This window comes from Xyrauchen texanus, chromosome 11 (genome assembly GCF_025860055.1).
Source record: "Xyrauchen texanus isolate HMW12.3.18 chromosome 11, RBS_HiC_50CHRs, whole genome shotgun sequence".
Taxonomy (NCBI): domain Eukaryota; kingdom Metazoa; phylum Chordata; class Actinopteri; order Cypriniformes; family Catostomidae; genus Xyrauchen; species Xyrauchen texanus.
Window position 1 is genome coordinate 46,185,595 of NC_068286.1, and position 17,500 is coordinate 46,203,094.

Sequence of the window (17,500 nt, forward strand, 5' to 3'; positions counted from 1 at the left end):
CAGCTACTCTAAACACATGTATGAACAATAAATATAAAATATAAACATTTATAAGTTGCAACAAAAATTGTATTATATTCCCTCAGTCCCCTAATGTAGCCTATGACACATTTAATAGAGCTGGAGTGATGTTATGATGATATTATCTCACTGATTCTCACAAAACTGCGAGTTTAAGAGCTCGAGACCGGTCTGGGAGTACAAATGCACCTTCTTTGCGCTCGCGCTGCTCTGTCCATTGAGCCGTATCCATGTACAGAGTCATACAGGTGTCTTAGACGCTGCTAGGCTCAGTGGTACAATGCATACCAACACATATAATCGAGAACCAACTGATGAACGTTTTAATGCAAAGAGGAACTTGATGATACGTTTGATAATCGTATTGATAAAACGCATTTGCAACCTAACGCCCCCCACTCTACTGATTTGCACTGATCTCAGTGCCCCCCTGGCATCCTTTGAATGCCCACGGTTGAGAACCCCTGGTCTAAACACTTCAAATGATTTGACGTATTCAGGTCAATATATGCTTAACTATTTAACTCATAAATAAATAGTGATTACACATTTTAATATAGCTCGCCGTGTAGTAAGGGTCACTATAATAGATGCATCAACCCAGACAGTCCAAAAGAATAAAAGAATAATAACTTTGGATAAAACAAGCGAGATGAACTTTCTAAACACTTTCTAAGCATGATGATATTTTAGTGAGTGTGCGATGTCATCTGAGCATATTCATATAGATCTGTTTCTTGTCAAGAGGGTAAATTGAGTGGATTGACCTTTCACGGAGTCTGAGATCTGTGTACAGAATGAGAATTATAATGTGCAGTTTTGATGTTTAAATGCACTTGTAAATATTAGGTTAACTTTAAGTTTCACATGTTTCATAAATTGCATCGGGTATGTTGAAGATGATATAAATGCTTGTATAGTAAGCAGTGTTACATGTGTACAGATGTGGTTGCATGAATTAAAATAAGGTGGTTTTGGGAGGGATGTTATGTAGAACATATGCGGAGTTTGTCAGTGGTTCTGGTATTTGAAATTAATCGACATATTTTCTGGTTCACATCGCACACTCCCATTTGGGGCCCTTTGAATGATTAAGTGAACACAGTTTTCTTTTTGCTTCTGCATGTTTACAATTAAACATTTCTAGACAAAACGATTAAAAAAAAATACTCTTAAAAAGTTTTAAGTTCATTTGTATCATTTAAAATAACATTGATTTATTTTTATTTTTTTCTGACTTTGTGCAAAATGGAACAAAACTTCAAAATAAAATGTTTAATCTAAGTGAAATGTGTATTATATTTTTTCTGTAATAATAAGTTCGGTGAGAAGTCCAGGAGCGCTTTTCTTATTATGGAATTATTATTATTATTATTATTATTATTATTTTTATTTAGCAAATAATCTTTTTTTTTTTTTTTTTTGCCCAAACTAATCCAATTGCTTTTTAATCATATCACTATTAATATTACCATCATCTCCCCGGTGTTTGATTTAGTGATGCTGTTTTACATGGTTTAAGGGCAAAAATAATGTTTGCGCAATTAAATAAAACGCCGTGACGTGAGCAGAAAGAACACACACTTGCTCTGCGGGATAAACAGCGTTACTCAAGCGATACAAATCAAACACCCAGAGGACTCTCCGATCGGCCCAACAACACACACTCATAGTCACGGGACTGAACTTTCGGAGGGTAGTCTGTGCAACGCGTCCTATATCGGTATGCACCCCTACAGACCCCTTCCGTCTGCCTTTAAGGGTTTAACGTATAGAACATGAATATATATGCATTGATAAGAGACTTCAATTACCAATCAAACAATCTCTCCTCTCTAAATTATTCATTTAAACACGCGACACTGCCGATGAGGTGCTGCTTAGATTAAGAACAAATTTAAATATTTTATATATAGCCTATACGGGATATTATATATACAAAATGGTATATATTAAAATATTATATAGGTATATATATATATATATATATATATATATATATATATATATATATATATATATATATAAAACGGGGTATTATATATACAATTATATATAAAATATTTAAGGATATCGAAGAACAAAACGGCCGAATGTAAAACAATTGCATTTATAATATATAGGTACGATCGACGCAAATGCCTTAATTCAAAAACAAAATTACTCTTGGAAAAGAGTAACCACAACCAAACAACGAAATAAATAATTGTTCTAACCAAACATTAATTACAAGTCAATCATAAACATTAGTTCAGCTTATTTATATTATTATTATTATTATTATTATTATTATTATTAATAAAAAAAAATTTTTACATTCCCGTTTTCTTTTATCTTTAACAAACGTCGTATTGTCTATATGCATTATTGTGCATAAGTTAAATCAGAAATATCTTGTCTAAATAACACATGCTCATGTTGCTCAAACATCTGCAATAGCGCGTTTCTAAACCTCAATTCATTAAAGCTCAAGCTGTGATCTAATCACAATAACACTGAATAAACCCGAGAGAGAGATCCTGATTTTACCGACCATCGCATATTAATGATATGCCAAGCAAATAGAGAGATATATTAATAATTCATAATACAAAATAATAATAATACATTTCCCAGCTAAGACGCATACACGCAAAGACTCCGCGCGCGCAAACTAAAGAACTGGACCGAGTTCCTCAATTATTACAATATTGCACAAGGCATCTCTAAGACCAAACACACACACACACACACACACACACACACACACACACGCACATTTTGATCAATTTAAAGCTCTCATGGTGAAATGTCGGAAGACGAATGCAACAGTGCACTGTCATAATATTACAATCCACATAAATCAATCAGTCAGTTCTGACTTTCAAGACCACAACTGCTTTACATTTCAACAAAACAAAATCCCATCTGACAAACAAGCAACCGAGATAAGGTCATTTTCACCATGCAAGTTGGAGAAAATGACGGCTTGGGGTGAAATATGCGTTCTTGCTGCCGTTTGTCTGTCCTAACCTGGAGGCGCCGTTGATTCGGAGCAGGATGGAGAGGAGGAGAGGGACTCTCCTGCGCACCGAGGCTGTGATTGGCCATTTGCACTGACAGCTCCCCCTTTGATTGGCCAGGCACAGAAGCCCGGCCCCCTTTCACTCCAGCAAGAGGACCATTCATAAACTAAACAATTCCAGCACTCACGGCTGTGTCTGGGCAACTGCACACTGGCGCACAGTTTTCATGCGCAAACACAAGTGAGAGAGATGATGACATGACGCTCGGAGATTTATCCCACAGCTGATACAAGCTTGGCGAACAAGCACCTTTAAAATCCTTTCAAGTTGCTCTGGAAAAGTAGAGTCGCATTGCGTTGCATCTCTCTATCCGGTTCCAGACCCAAACTTGACGCCTATCCGCTGCGGGCGCAAACTTCGGTTTTTCTTCTTTTTGCTGGGAGTTTTGCCTCTGGCTTCACCGGTAAGCATTGGATCCATCGGCGTACTGCGAAACTCCGGTCTACAGTCCGGATCTGTGCCCAAACATGATTGCAACGCAAGCAAAGCTGGTTTACCAGCTCAATAAATATTACAACGAGAGATGCCAGGCGCGCAAAGCGGCCATCGCCAAGACCATTCGAGAGGTGTGCAAGGTGGTGTCGGATGTGTTGAAGGAGGTAGAGGTCCAAGAGCCCCGTTTTATCAGCTCTCTGAGCGAGATAGACGCGCGCTATGAGGGCATGGAGGTCATCGCACCCAACGAGTTTGAGGTCGTGCTTTACCTGAACCAGATGGGAGTCTTTAACTTCGTGGATGACGGCTCTCTGCCGGGCTGCGCCGTGCTCAAACTCAGCGACGGCCGCAAGAGGAGCATGTCTCTGTGGGTGGAGTTCATCACCGCCTCCGGTTATCTCTCCGCCCGAAAGATCCGCTCCCGCTTCCAGACCCTGGTGGCCCAGGCCGTGGATAAATGCAGCTATCGGGACGTGGTTAAAATGGTGGCGGACACCAGCGAAGTGAAACTGCGCATTCGGGAGAGGTATGTGGTGCAAATCACCCCGGCCTTCAAGTGCACGGGCATCTGGCCTAGAAGTGCCGCCCAATGGCCCATGCCCCACATCCCATGGCCTGGGCCGAACCGTGTGGCGGAGGTGAAAGCAGAGGGTTTTAACCTCCTCTCTAAAGAGTGCTACTCGTTAACGGGGAAACAGAGCTCGGCGGAGAGCGACGCCTGGGTCTTGCAATTCGCCGAGGCCGAGAATAGGCTTCTGATGTCGGGCTGTAGGAAAAAATGCCTCTCAGTTCTTAAGACTCTCCGTGACCGACACCTTGAGCTGCCGGGGCAGCCGCTCAACAACTACCACATGAAGACCCTGCTGCTGTACGAGAGCGAGAAACACCCGCGGGAGACCGACTGGGATGAGTCGTGCCTCGGAGACCGTCTGAACGGCATCCTGCTGCAGCTCATCTCCTGTCTCCAGTGCCGCCGGTGCCCACATTACTTCTTACCCAATCTAGACCTGTTTCAGGGTAAGCCACACTCAGCGCTGGAAACAGCGGCCAAACAAACCTGGAGACTGGCCAGAGAAATCCTTACCAATGCTAAAAGTTTGGATAAACTGTAAGATGCAAATAAACGAAAAGGAAAAACAAAAGGACGGTCTGTCGTTTAATATGAACGGGACGTTTGAGATCACATCACTGAAAGTGGCGAGACTGTGATCTTGGTGCTCTCAGAAATGAAACCGAGATTTTTTTTTTATTATTATTATTTTATATTTACATTTTAAATAAAAAAAAAAACACGAAGCATTTGCTTTTGGTTCTAACGGGACATGCAAGAGAGAGAGAGAGAGAGAGAAATTAAGGTACATTTTAAGCTAATTGAAATGATTTTTGTTATTTGTTTGAACTCTTTTCACAAAGTGAAAATTTTATTTAAATATATGCACAAGAATCTTTAATTGAGAATTACAAAATGTAGCGTGCCAAGTTCAATTTTTTTTTCCATGATGTGACCGAAAAATTGAAACGTAATAAAATCATGACACGATGATATTTAAACGTGGCATTTGTCATTACTGAATTCACAAACACACCTCGTGGCATAATGCCAACATAAGAGTTTACTGATAGTGTGTGACTGTGTGTTGTCTTGCTACTGAGACAAAAACAAATCTAGATTTAAATATTTAGAGGGTGTGTACTTGTGCTCATTTTTGGAAACCTAAAATGAGCACAAGATGTAAAAATGTAAGAAATATATAAGCGTTGCATTTTGATTTGAGGGGAAAAGGAAAAAGAGATTTATTTCAGAGCAAATAACAACAAAATAAAGATAATAAAAATAGCAATAACGATCTGAACTGCGCGCGAATGAGCAAAAAAAAAAAACATTCAAACTTCTAAATAAAATAAACATAAATATTACAAATGAAACGTAAACAAGCCATCTATCTCACATACTGCTGGCAGTGAATTGCACTGATTTAAAGACATTTAATTCAGGGTATATATAATATAAATTGTTCTAGAAAGAGATTAAAATATACAGAAATCTAATTATAATATTTGACTCTTCAGATTATTCACTCTGGAAATCACAGATTTAAAAAAAAAAAACATTATTATTATTATAAATATATATATAAAAAATTATTATCATTATTATTAAAACACAGTAAAATCATTAAAACTACTATATACAGAAATAAATGTTCAGACAATTTTTTTTGCAATAAACAAACAAATAATCAACTAAATATCACATAGCTACTTTCTTTTCTCCCTGACAATTATTTACAGTTTACAAATATTTAACTAAAGTAAAAGAGAAAATATAAATATTTAATAGCAAATTATTCATCTAAAATAATTATTAAAAACAATAAAGTGCAAAAGGAGAAAGGGAATTGAACAGTCAATGAAAGGAAATATTAAAATCAATATTTCAATATTTGTTCTTCCACAAGCCAAACAAAATAATCACTGAATCACGCATTCGGCAGAACGCTGAATTAAATAATCGTCTTTAAGCATTTGAGTCAATAGTTATGATATTCAGCTGCACGGCTCGGCTGTAAGCCAATGGGAACACTTTATTAGCCTTGACCCACATCTGCGATGAACAATCGTTACACATGCAACATGCTACGGGGAAAGAGAACACTTTTACACTCTTCTATCCGCCGGAGAACACACTCTGTGTTATGGCATGTCCAATTTATCCTTATCCAAGTTATCTTACACATTTACACAATAAGATATACAGCAACAAACAGTCAGAGTCCACAAACTCTGTGAAACACAAAGGGGGCAGAGTGCTAATATGAAAAGTATATATTAAAAACTCTGCCGAGGATCTTGATCATACTAATGCAGGTCACTCCATTTTTAGTGTGCACAGATCATGTGACACTGGGAGTCATTTTGGACATCTGTAGGGCTCTTACCTTGGGATCAATGTTCTTAAAGCTCGGGTCTTCCTCATCCACCTCAAAATATAACTCCAGGGCCGTGATGGACAGTGTGCCTTTTACCACGACAGCGGGTGCAACCAGCTGTGCGCTGGTGCTCAGGTTAACAGGCCCTGGTGATCACAACCAGCACATCGGTTAGTGTGTGTGTGTGTGTGTGTGTGTGTGTGTGTGTGTGTGTGTGTGTGTGCCTCCCCCGCCCTTGGCATTCAAACCCTTTCAAAGGAGTACTAAGAGTGTTTACTTGTAACACATAAACTCAACAAAGGCCCATATCAACTTCCTGCTACGTCTGTAGTTTTAATAAGCTTAAAAAAAGCCTCCAAAATAAAAGTGTATATAATACAGTAAATAATACAGTTTTATATAAGGAAAATGGTTTTAAGTCAAATGATTAGGCCATTAAAAAAAACACATTTTAAAAACTTGTTTAATATTCTGACTTAGAATTAATTATACTTTATTTCATATACAATAATAAAAAAAAAATTATTATAATATTACTGGTGTAAAACAATAATGCTATACCATATTCCCTATATAATATTACAATCTTCTCCATAATATTTTTTAACAAATATTCGGTATTAATTCAAATTAATTGAAAAAGTATTTCATAAAAAAATTATTATAATAATAATAAAAAAAAATAACATAAAAAAAAAAAAAAAGCGTCGAATTCATTCAACTTCCTCCATAAATCGGATTTCCCGTTTAAGCGATTCATCCTCATCTATAGTCGAGCTTGTCAAAGAGCGCTGAAATCAGCTGTCAATCAGTGTGCATTGATTGCGGGCTTTGGGTTTAATCTGTCATTAATCTTAATTTATGCCAACATGACAATGCTGAAGGGCTTCTCTGGGGAGTCTCTCTACATGCACACAAGCACTGGATTTGCGCCGTATAGGGCCAATGTTGCAGTCAGTAGCCCATGTTTGATTTCCCCAAAGCACCCTTCAGTTCACAAACGGGTGGCATGATCAGATATGTTCATCAGCATGTAATCCGGGGAGAGAAAGAACATTTTTCCCGCTAAACCGAGACGCATTTAATTGTGCCTGAACGAAACCGCTCGCCAAGTGGATGATCGGCACGAGACGGGTCTAAAATATAGTTTGCATTTTTTTATTTGGCTATATGGCTAACTATATGTTTAATTCTACAGCCAGCTATGACATCAAGAATTCCGAATGACACGGTATGAATTGAATATAATTAATCCGATTCAATCAATCGATCATATGTATTTAGAGCACTTTACAAACGGTGATCTATAGGCTACAAAAGTGCTGTACAATCACGATAATAAAGGCAAAGCATGCACATAAAATCAAATATGCAATATTAAAAAAAAGTATAAGTATGAAACACATAAGATAACGAGTACAAGTGAGCTTCCGTGTTTATTGAAACGTTTAATGCCACTTTTGTTATTTCCCGCCACGTGTTTGGTCATTTACGCGGGTAAATCTTCAAAACATTATAGGCCTATAACAACGAATATATTATTTATATTTATATTTATTATAGGCCATTCAAAACGTTATTATCCATTTAGACAATTACTCTACATGGAAAACAATCTGAGACCTCTAATATGCGTCTACTGAAACCTTCCAGAAAACAACAACAACAACAACAACAACAAAACTGTTGTTGTGCTTTAGGTCTGCAGTGTGTATGTTCACAGGTGCCGATCTGCTGTTTATCCAAAAAAATATGTCGTCTTGACACATCATTATAAACGAAGTTGAAAAACATTTTCATGAATATTTGGCGCCAAATCTATTCAAATGAATGTAAACAAGGGGGTTGATGTTTTGATCATTCCTTTACATTCCTGTGATGACTGCGGGACTTTGAGCCCTAACCCGATCCCAGGCCGCTAATGAGAGAGGACTGTCAGTGATAATGGCGTGACCCCCTCATTAACACGGGGGCGCTTGCAGTGCGGATGACAGGACATCTCCAATCGCGCGACGCGACAACCGAGGCTAGCGTAACCAACGCGCGTTGCAATGTAACCCGCGTTGCTGATTATAATGAGCGTGTATAAAGATCGCACGCATGCAGCCAGTGTACAAAGCTTGGTTGATGACGGGAGCGTCGCGTCGCGTGGCTTGCAGAGAAGATGCGACTCTACCTGTGAGGTTCTCCAGGTCTTTCTCCTCCAGGGATGAGAGAGTGTCATCATCCTCCAGCAGCAGCTCACTGTCCGAGTTCTGATTCCCCAACACTGAACTCCTGATGGACTGTTTGCCCTTCAGCACGTCTTCCTCTGGAGCTGCAGAAAACAACACAACATCCTTCAACTGCGCCAAAACATGTTTACTCACGGAGCAAGTACAAGACATACTTTACATACATACACATATATTTTTTTTAAAGTTATTTAAAACTAAAATTACATTTGTTGTTACTTTAATAGTATACAATCCATTATGGATAAGACTCAATTGACATGTTGGCTAAAATGTAAAATAAATAAATAAAACTGTAATTTTAACAGTAAAAGACTGTAAAAATGCTACAGTAAAACGTGTTGTTACCTTAAAATATACAGTAAAAATTGCAATACATTTAAAAAGACAGTACAGGTAGTTTTACAGATTTTTTTTGTTGTAAAAATATATTTTTTTTAGATGTCAGATTTTCCAGTATAATTAAAGGTAAAAATGTATTAGAGCACATGTACTTTTTACAGTAAATTATTGTTAAAATTTCAGTAATAAAACAATAATCATGCAGGAAACTCCTGGAATTTCCTGCGTGACCCATTATATGTAATTATATTTCATGGTAATAGTTGTTTCTTCTTATTTTTAATATCAGTTGCTGTATGACACTGTAAAACATAAACAAACAAAAAACTGGCAGCTGTGGTTACCAGAATAATTATGTAAAAAATACAGTAAACATTTTATAAATTTGTATTAATACAGTTTAAAATTATTGTAATTTTAAAAAATTGCACTGTAAAAAAAATAAAAATAAAAATCTGTTAAATTTACAGTAAAAATAATTCATAAACTTGATATTAGCCTTCTGAAAGTGTCAAAATCTTCTTTTCACTTTATAATGTATACTGTTAATCGCCGTAGTAACTACAGAAGGTCACATGATGACATGAAGTTCATCAAAAGTGTCCCGTCCAGGAGCAATAACCAATAATCACACAAACACTAAACACCATCAGAAATTTAAATAATGCAATAAACATGAACTAAACTTCATCAAATACACAGATACACAACTACACAAGTAACACAGAACACCCCACTGTACATAAATGAAATTAAAATTTAGAAGAACCGTAACTATTCTAATAAAATATAATGAACTGCAGGTCATGCAGGGAATTCTGGGAACGCACGATTACGTTTTTTTACTGTAATTTAAAAAATAATTTAAAGTTAAAAGTACAAGTACTCTCTAGTCAAACATAATGTACATTTTTACCATTATTTATACAGGAAAATCGGACTTTTTACATCAAATTTTTTTTAATTTTACAACATTTTACTGTACAAACTATTTACTGTTTAAAATATATTTAAATATTTTACTGTATATTTTACAGTTAATGTTCATTAATCAATTAACATTTTATTTCTGTAGCATTTTTACAGTATTTTACTGTTAAAATTACAGACATTTTTACAGAGTACACTGGGGTGTTCTGTGTCACATTTGATGAAGTTTACTTCATGTTTATTGCATTATTTAAATTTCACGTGTTACCCTGATGGTGTTTAGTGTTTGTGTGAGTATTGGTTATTGCTCCTGGACGGGACACTTTTGATGAACTTCATGTCATCATGTGACCTTCTGTAGTTACTACGGCGATTAACAGTACATTACAAAGTGAATGTATCAAGTTTATCATTTAATAATATAAACAACGGCAATGCACCGTAAAATAAACAGCCATTAAAATTAAATCCCGTTAAGCCTGAAACATGGTTACTGTATTTTTTATTTTACAGTAGGCAACCGCAGCTGCTGATAACTTACCGTAAATTGTATTAATACGGTTTTTGGTTGCTCCAAAAAACATTTTGAGCATCTAATAGACACCAAAGTGCCAAATCTGCAATAGCTGAAAATAGTTTTATCGGTCGAATAGTTTGTAGCCAATCGCCAACATTGTCACTAGCATCATTTTCGTTTTAAGTTTGAATATCATATATTAAATATATCAAATAACTTCATTGTATATTTGATCAAAACATCTTAATGATAATGCGTTAAAACGTTTATCCTTATTTCTTTTATTTATACTTGTTCCTTTCTTTGGCACGTTTGTTTTGCCTGATCATTTAAAACAGCACGAATTAAGTGTCCATAAAACGAGATTAGTTTGTGAAGTTCCCAAAAGGACGTTCTTGTTTATGTGCAGATGACGGGGCAGTAACAGCGCTACCCGTTCCCTTAATCAAATGAAATCAATTTAGATTTGTGAGTAAACAGACAAAAAAAAGCCCACAGTCAGACAAATACTCCTGCATGCCAGGCTAACCCCGGACAAAACTGAAGTGGCCCTTTCTGATATCCTCTCCACGTGACTTGAGGTCCTGCGTAGATTATTTAAGAAAAATGCTAATCTGTAAACATTTACGGAGCACTGCATTCCCAAGCGGTGAGGGGCAGGAATGGGTCTACAGTAGACACAAAGGCAATCCTTCATCTATGTAAACACAGAGGTGACGGAGCAAACTCTCAGCTGCTTCGGAGAGCTCAATCTGTAGAGGTCCGGTCCAGATCGGCATGGACGCAGAACCGCGTGACCTCTGACCCCTCTCTCCAGATGCATCACCTGAGGGGGTTTGTGTTTGCACTTGAAGCAAAACCCTGAGACAACTTTTTATAAATAGACCGACTAAACCATTAGAAAAGCAGAGCAGAGAAATCTCTTCTCATGGAAAGTATTCTGGTGCACTCATATTTAGAACGGTCTTCCTGTAATTAATTCTCCCCAGAGTATTTGTAGTTAGCAGCAGTGAAATGACTACCAGCTTCCTAATATATACCACATGCCCGTGTGTTCACACCAGACAGAGTGGACATAAGGATCGAACAGAAAGGAAGTTACTTCTATGCATTCTGCCACACGTATATTTACTAACATTTATGTATGAACATGTCTGAACGGAGCTGAAAGGGTTAATTCTAAACCAAGCTCAGAGATTAATAAATGCAAGCTTGCTCGAACTATATATATATATATATATATATATAAAACAAAAATGCATACATCAAGACAACATACGTTTGTAGTTCTAGCAGATGAAAAAAGCTTCATTTAAATTCCGTAGTTAATTTGTAGCAATTTCTTTTGAAGTTTAGAATTGTTTTTTAAATATCACAAGGACTTCCGGGAATGTAACGGATGACTTCAGTGTTGTTGCATCGTTCATGTGTTTCACACACGCGAGCTTCTGCTTTATAATGACGTCCAATCAAACCGTACTAAGACTCAAAATCTGTGTTAGGAAAAACGGCAGGGAAGAACGAGCAGTGCTCCTAAAGGACTCAAAAACTCATGTTGTAAGATTACATTCACACATCAGCTTCACTTAAATAGCTCATTTATTCCCCTCATTCAGCAAATGCTAATGTAAATACATGCAGTCGCGTTACACTTTTAAGCTCCGTTTCCCTTTTCCGTGCAGGTTCAAATGCTCATTTATATGCGACTAAAGGGCAGAGCGAGGCGAGGCAATTAAATTGTCAGAATTAACGAATTTGTTTTTAACAAGAGTGCAGCCAGGAGTGAAGTCAGGAGGTGCTTATTGATCACAGGAACAGAGACATTAGTCTTCAGGTATTTACACTCCTTTGAGTTCCCAAACACCATAAACCCCACCTAGCCGAATCAATCCTATAGGAAAGATGGCGCTTTCCAGCCATAAATACATAACTTACCAAACTACCAGCCATCCATCTGCCGTAGGTGTGTAAATCGCAGCGCTGTTTCCTGGCTGGCGATGAACGATCACAATCATGCATGTGTAAAAAGGGGAGTTTTGATGTCGAGTGATGAATACAAAAAGCCATTTGTAAAGCAAGCGTTCTGTATTAATCCAAATATACATATCTACAAATATTCAATATGTTGCTTCTTTAAAACTCTGTATTACAGGCGGTATTTGGGGGAAATATAGATATGTGCTGCAATGTCTTAAAGGGACAGTTCACCAAAAAACTAAAGTTCTCTCATTATTTACTCACCCTCATGATATCTCAGATGTGTTTGACTTTCTATCATCAGCAGAACACGTTTGAATAATAATAGTAAAATATGTCAGCTCAGCAGGTCCTTATAATGCAAGTGAATGGAGATTTCTCTTTTGAAGCTCAAAAATCACAGACAGTCAGAATAAACGTCATCCATACGACTCCAACGGTAACATTAATGTCTTCTAAATCAACACGATCACTTTTGGTGCAAAAAAAGATACATTTTTACGTGCTTTTTAAACTTTAAATCATCCTTCCGGTGAGCAGCGCTGTTTACAAGTGAGAAGGAGGAACAATGTACAGTATATTGGTTGTATACATCTGTATTTATCTGCTTCTTTACTCACAATGGTGCATTTGTGTGATTATCCTGATGTCTCAGCCGAGAGAAGAATGTGAGATTACGTCGGTATCCATGGCAACGTGAATACATCACACGAGAGACCGCATGATATCCACCCTCTCGTGAAGCCTAACTAAAGCGTTGGTTTATAGTTAAAAAGCACGTAAATATTGATCTTTTTTCACACTATAAGTGATTGTGTTTATTTAGAAGACATTAATGTAACCGCTGGAGTCGTTTGGATGACATTTCTACTGACTCTCTGTGATTTTTGAGCTTCAAAAGATAAATCTCCATTCACTTGCATTATAAGGACCGACTGAGCTTTTCTTCAAATGTGTTCTGCTGAAGAAAGAAAGTCAAACACACCTGGGATATCATGAGGGTGAATTAATAATGAGAACTTTTTGGATGAACTGTCCCTTTAAGAATATAGTTTAACATTTTGACACATGTTGTGACATGCTTTGAACTGAATAAGTGTGCTAAATAACAAAAACACCACATCTATTTAAATATTAATACTGGAAATGAAAGTCTGATTTTCTCTTCCGCATGTCATGAGAATAATCACAGACAGATATGACCCTTGTGCTTGAAATCTTGGCTAGTCTTTCATTCCACTTTTGTAACAAATTTAGGGTCAGCAGGAAAGACTTTCTGTGGCAAACATCAAGTTATAAGCATCAATTCACTTCTCAGTTATCTTTCTGTTCACTTTTTCCTCGTCATTTAAGAACCTTAATTTATATTAATTTAGTCATTAATAATAAATGCATTTCTGCCAAATGCAGAATTTAGGCCTGTCACGATTATGAAATTTGGCTGATGATTAATTGTCAAAGAAATAATTGCAATTATGGCAATTAATCGTCTATTTTAAGGGCTTTCATGAATTATTGTCATATACGTTTTGATATTTCTATGTGTGCTTCAAACACTTTAAGATATCTTTTTCATATATTTTGCTTCAAATATATGAATCTAATAATAAAATAGGAATATATATGATTTCCTTTAAAGACTTGAAAAATATTTGAAATTATATGAAAATTGTTTTCAATATTAAATTATTCCCAAAATCTTAAAATATGTCTCTGTTTTTGGTCAACATTAGTTTTGGTCAATTTGACATTTACACTGTTGTTTTTGGAACTCATTAAAATTATATAACATAAAAAACATATTATATAAAATATAATTTTTTATTATATAATATTATATTATGCAATCATAAGTTATTTCTGTCCTAATTTCTTCATAAAGCTTATATAATAATAAATATTATATAAATTATTATTTGTATAATATTTATATTATATTATGCAAAAGTGCGAAATTTCTGTCCTATTTTCTTCATAAAACTTCAGAATTAATTTTTTAATAATAAATATTCTATAAACAAATATTTGTATTATATTTATATTTATATTATATTATGCAAAAGTGTGAAATTTCTGTCCTAATTTCTTCATAAAACTTCATAATTAATTTTTTAATAATAAATATTATATAACCAATTTTTTGTATTATATTTATATTTTATTATATTATGCAAAAGTGCGAAATTTCTGTCCTAATTTCCTCACTTTCACACATTATTTTTAATGCTCTTTGATTAAATCCACGAGCTCTTAAACAAAACTTTTGAGATTTAGTTTCATCATTTTATCGCTCCACAGAAATGTATCTGAGCGCGTCTCCTGCTCTGCATCACGGCGTGTCATTAACACGCCGTGTCTAAACTCCCTATGGCTGGTTTAAAGTGAAGCCGGAGCGACATATTCACTCGTTTATATTTTGGCTGGAGTCTCTGCTGACGGCGCGTGCATCTGAGCGCTTGAGCAGTTCACAGCTCTTCCTGGACAGGAAGTGATCTGGTTAACGTCCGCGGTACGGCTCAGTGACGCTCGGAGGTGTTCATGGCATTTATACATGCCCTTATTTCGCGCATTCATCTTGTACAGGTTTTTACGTACAATTCATATGTGCACATAAATACGGATGGATGGATTGATTATTTCCTGCACTGGATAGTCACTGGGGAAACATTCAAATATATAATGAAGCGCTTTAAGGCCTCAAAGCTTTAGCTTACATTTCAAAGGGGATCCAAAGTGTTCCTTAAGGAACGCTAGAACTTAACCAAGTCCATAGTTACCAAAAGAAAGAGGGAGAAGAAAAAGCGGAAGAGTAAAGGAAGAGAAATCACCAGATCCCCTCAGGGCCCTCCGTCCAGCTGCATATTATGACCATTAGGGCGGCCCATCGGTCTCCGAGGATGCTGCGATTCAGAGCACTTATTGCTTTAAGATCACATTCTTATTGACTTCTGTCACATTGCTCGTTTGTCTTGAGGACCTTTGTCAGTCTAAGGGGGGACTAACCGGTGACATATTGAGACATTTTCACTCAAAAATGGCCCCGTTTCGGAAGGGTGCAATAGGTTAAGCTGCTCAAATCTGAGTACTGAATGGCACTGCTACCTCTCAGGCTGGCTCGCGCAGAAGATGAGGCAGAAGTCTCATATGTGATATGCATTATTGCACAGGATGAAGCAACGGAGCAGTGCTCTAAACACAACGCCACAAACCAAACAAAAAAAGATAAAGATTTAAAATCAGATGCGACGAATACAAGAATCTGCTAATAATGTAGTGGAAAAAAACTACAAGTCAACACATCTAAACAACACACAAACCCCTCACCGCTAGTGCTCGACTCATTTCACAGCTCTACTTACCGGTTATACCAGCGGCTGACATGCATGAGAAGAAAGGAACACAGAGTGACAATTTAAGCACAGTTAGCACCATGAGAATACCTGAGCTAATGAGAGGAATTAGTGCAATCACATTACCTGAGAAACAAAGGCCGGGAGTACAGTGAGGGAGTGTACGGGTAAGATGTATCACAATAGCTAACTTAATGATAATGATTGTTTTTAACGGAGTCTTATGCTGTAAAAGTTTGATGGTGAATGTTGCTTTAATCTTAACAGCCGTGTACATGTTCTCACAGGGCTTAAAGCGTCACAGGTCTACAGACCGGGCCGTGTTTGTGTGTGAAAGAGCGAATGCGTAAAAGAGAAAGAGAGAGAGAGAGCGTGTGACTGTGTATTACCCACCATGCTCTGCAGCAGCCTTGAGCGTGGCCTCCGAGTGTGTGGACCCAAACGGGTTCCTGATGAAGCGCCGACGTCTCCTCAGGTCATCCTCCCAGTAGTCCAGGCGCCAGAACTCCCGCAGTCTGCTGCTGAGAGGAAGAGAGAGAGAGACAGAACAAGAGTGAGAGAGAGCGAGAAAGAGTGTGAGAGAGAGAGAGAGAGAGCGAGAAAGAGAGAGAACAAGAGAGAGAGAGCGAGAAAGAGTGTGTGAGAGAGAGCGAGAAAGAGTGTGTGTGAGAGAGAGAGAGAGCGAGAAAGAGAGAGAACAAGAGAGAGGGAGCGATAAAGAGTGTGAGAGAGAGAGCGAGAAAGAGTGTGTGTGAGAGAGAGAGAGCGAGAAAGAGAGAACAAGAGAGAGAGAGCGAGAAAGAGTGTGTGAGAGAGAGAGAGAGAGCGAGACAGCAAGAGAGAGAAAGAGAGAGCGAGAAAGAGAGTGTGTGAGAGAGAGAGAGAGAGAGCGAGAAAGAGAGCAAGAGAGAGAAAGAGTGTGTGAGAGAGAGCGAGAAAGAGTGTGAGAGAGAGAGAGAGACAGAGCAAGAGTGAGAGAGAGCGAGAAAGAGAGCAAGAGAGAGAGTGAGAAAGAGAGCAAGAGAGAGAAAGAGAGAGAACAAGAGAGAGAGCGAGAAAGAGTGTGAGAGAGAGATAGAGAGATTGTGAGAGAGCGAGAGAGAGACACATGTGTTAGAAATTAGCCGATCCAGTGTGAAGTGGCACCGGCAGAGCTGCATAATATCGGCCTTGTTTTGCTGCACCCCTCTGCAGAGCAAAGTGCAGAAATTGAGGATAAGCTGAAATGTGATCAGATAATAATAATTATGTATGCAAAACAACAAAATGAACATAAACTGTGATAATGTTTTCGTCACACTGATTAAAACCTGCAACCGGTTCAAACGAGTCATTTGCTCATGAATCAGAATAAACTGGTTGAGATGTTTTGCATGTAACTCAGCAGAAAGACGTGTTTTACTGACATTGATCTTTTTTACCTCATTGCGTTTATTTTAGACTGAAACAACTTGAGTAAAATGTACAAAACATATTTAATATACATGTAATACAGGGGCCGGTGTATCTCAGCGAGTATTGACGCTGACTATCACACCTGGAGTCGTGAGTTTGAGTCCAGGGTGTGCTGAGTGACTCCAGCTAGGACTCCTTAGCAACCAAATTGGCCTGGTTGCTAGGGAGGGTCTGGGTATCTCAGCGAGTATTGACGCTGACTATCACACCTGGAGTCGTGAGTTTGAGTCCAGGGCCAGCTGAG

The 17,500-nt window shown here is 37.5% G+C and overlaps 2 protein-coding genes across 4 annotated transcripts in view; one reads left to right on the forward strand and one right to left on the reverse strand.

Annotated features, from left to right (window-relative positions):
- Positions 1-17,500, reverse strand: part of lrba (LPS responsive beige-like anchor protein) — a 333,604-nt gene that overhangs the window by 116,593 nt on the left and 199,511 nt on the right. For 2 of the 3 annotated variants that reach the window (XM_052138116.1, XM_052138115.1), the window contains exons 37-39: positions 16,195-16,319; positions 8,628-8,768; positions 6,461-6,597 (exon numbers count right to left, since the gene is read on the reverse strand). In XM_052138116.1, coding sequence (XP_051994076.1) covers positions 6,461-6,597; positions 8,628-8,768; positions 16,195-16,319 — 403 coding nt within the window. Of the gene's footprint in view, positions 1-6,460; positions 6,598-8,627; positions 8,769-16,194; positions 16,323-17,500 lie in introns of all 3 variants that reach the window. The other variant, XM_052138114.1, reaches the window with a different exon arrangement.
- Positions 2,302-5,049, forward strand: mab21l2 (mab-21-like 2). The gene has a single exon (XM_052138142.1). The coding sequence runs from the start codon at positions 3,554-3,556 to the stop codon at positions 4,631-4,633; it is 1,080 nt and encodes a 359-aa protein (XP_051994102.1). The 5' UTR covers positions 2,302-3,553; the 3' UTR covers positions 4,634-5,049.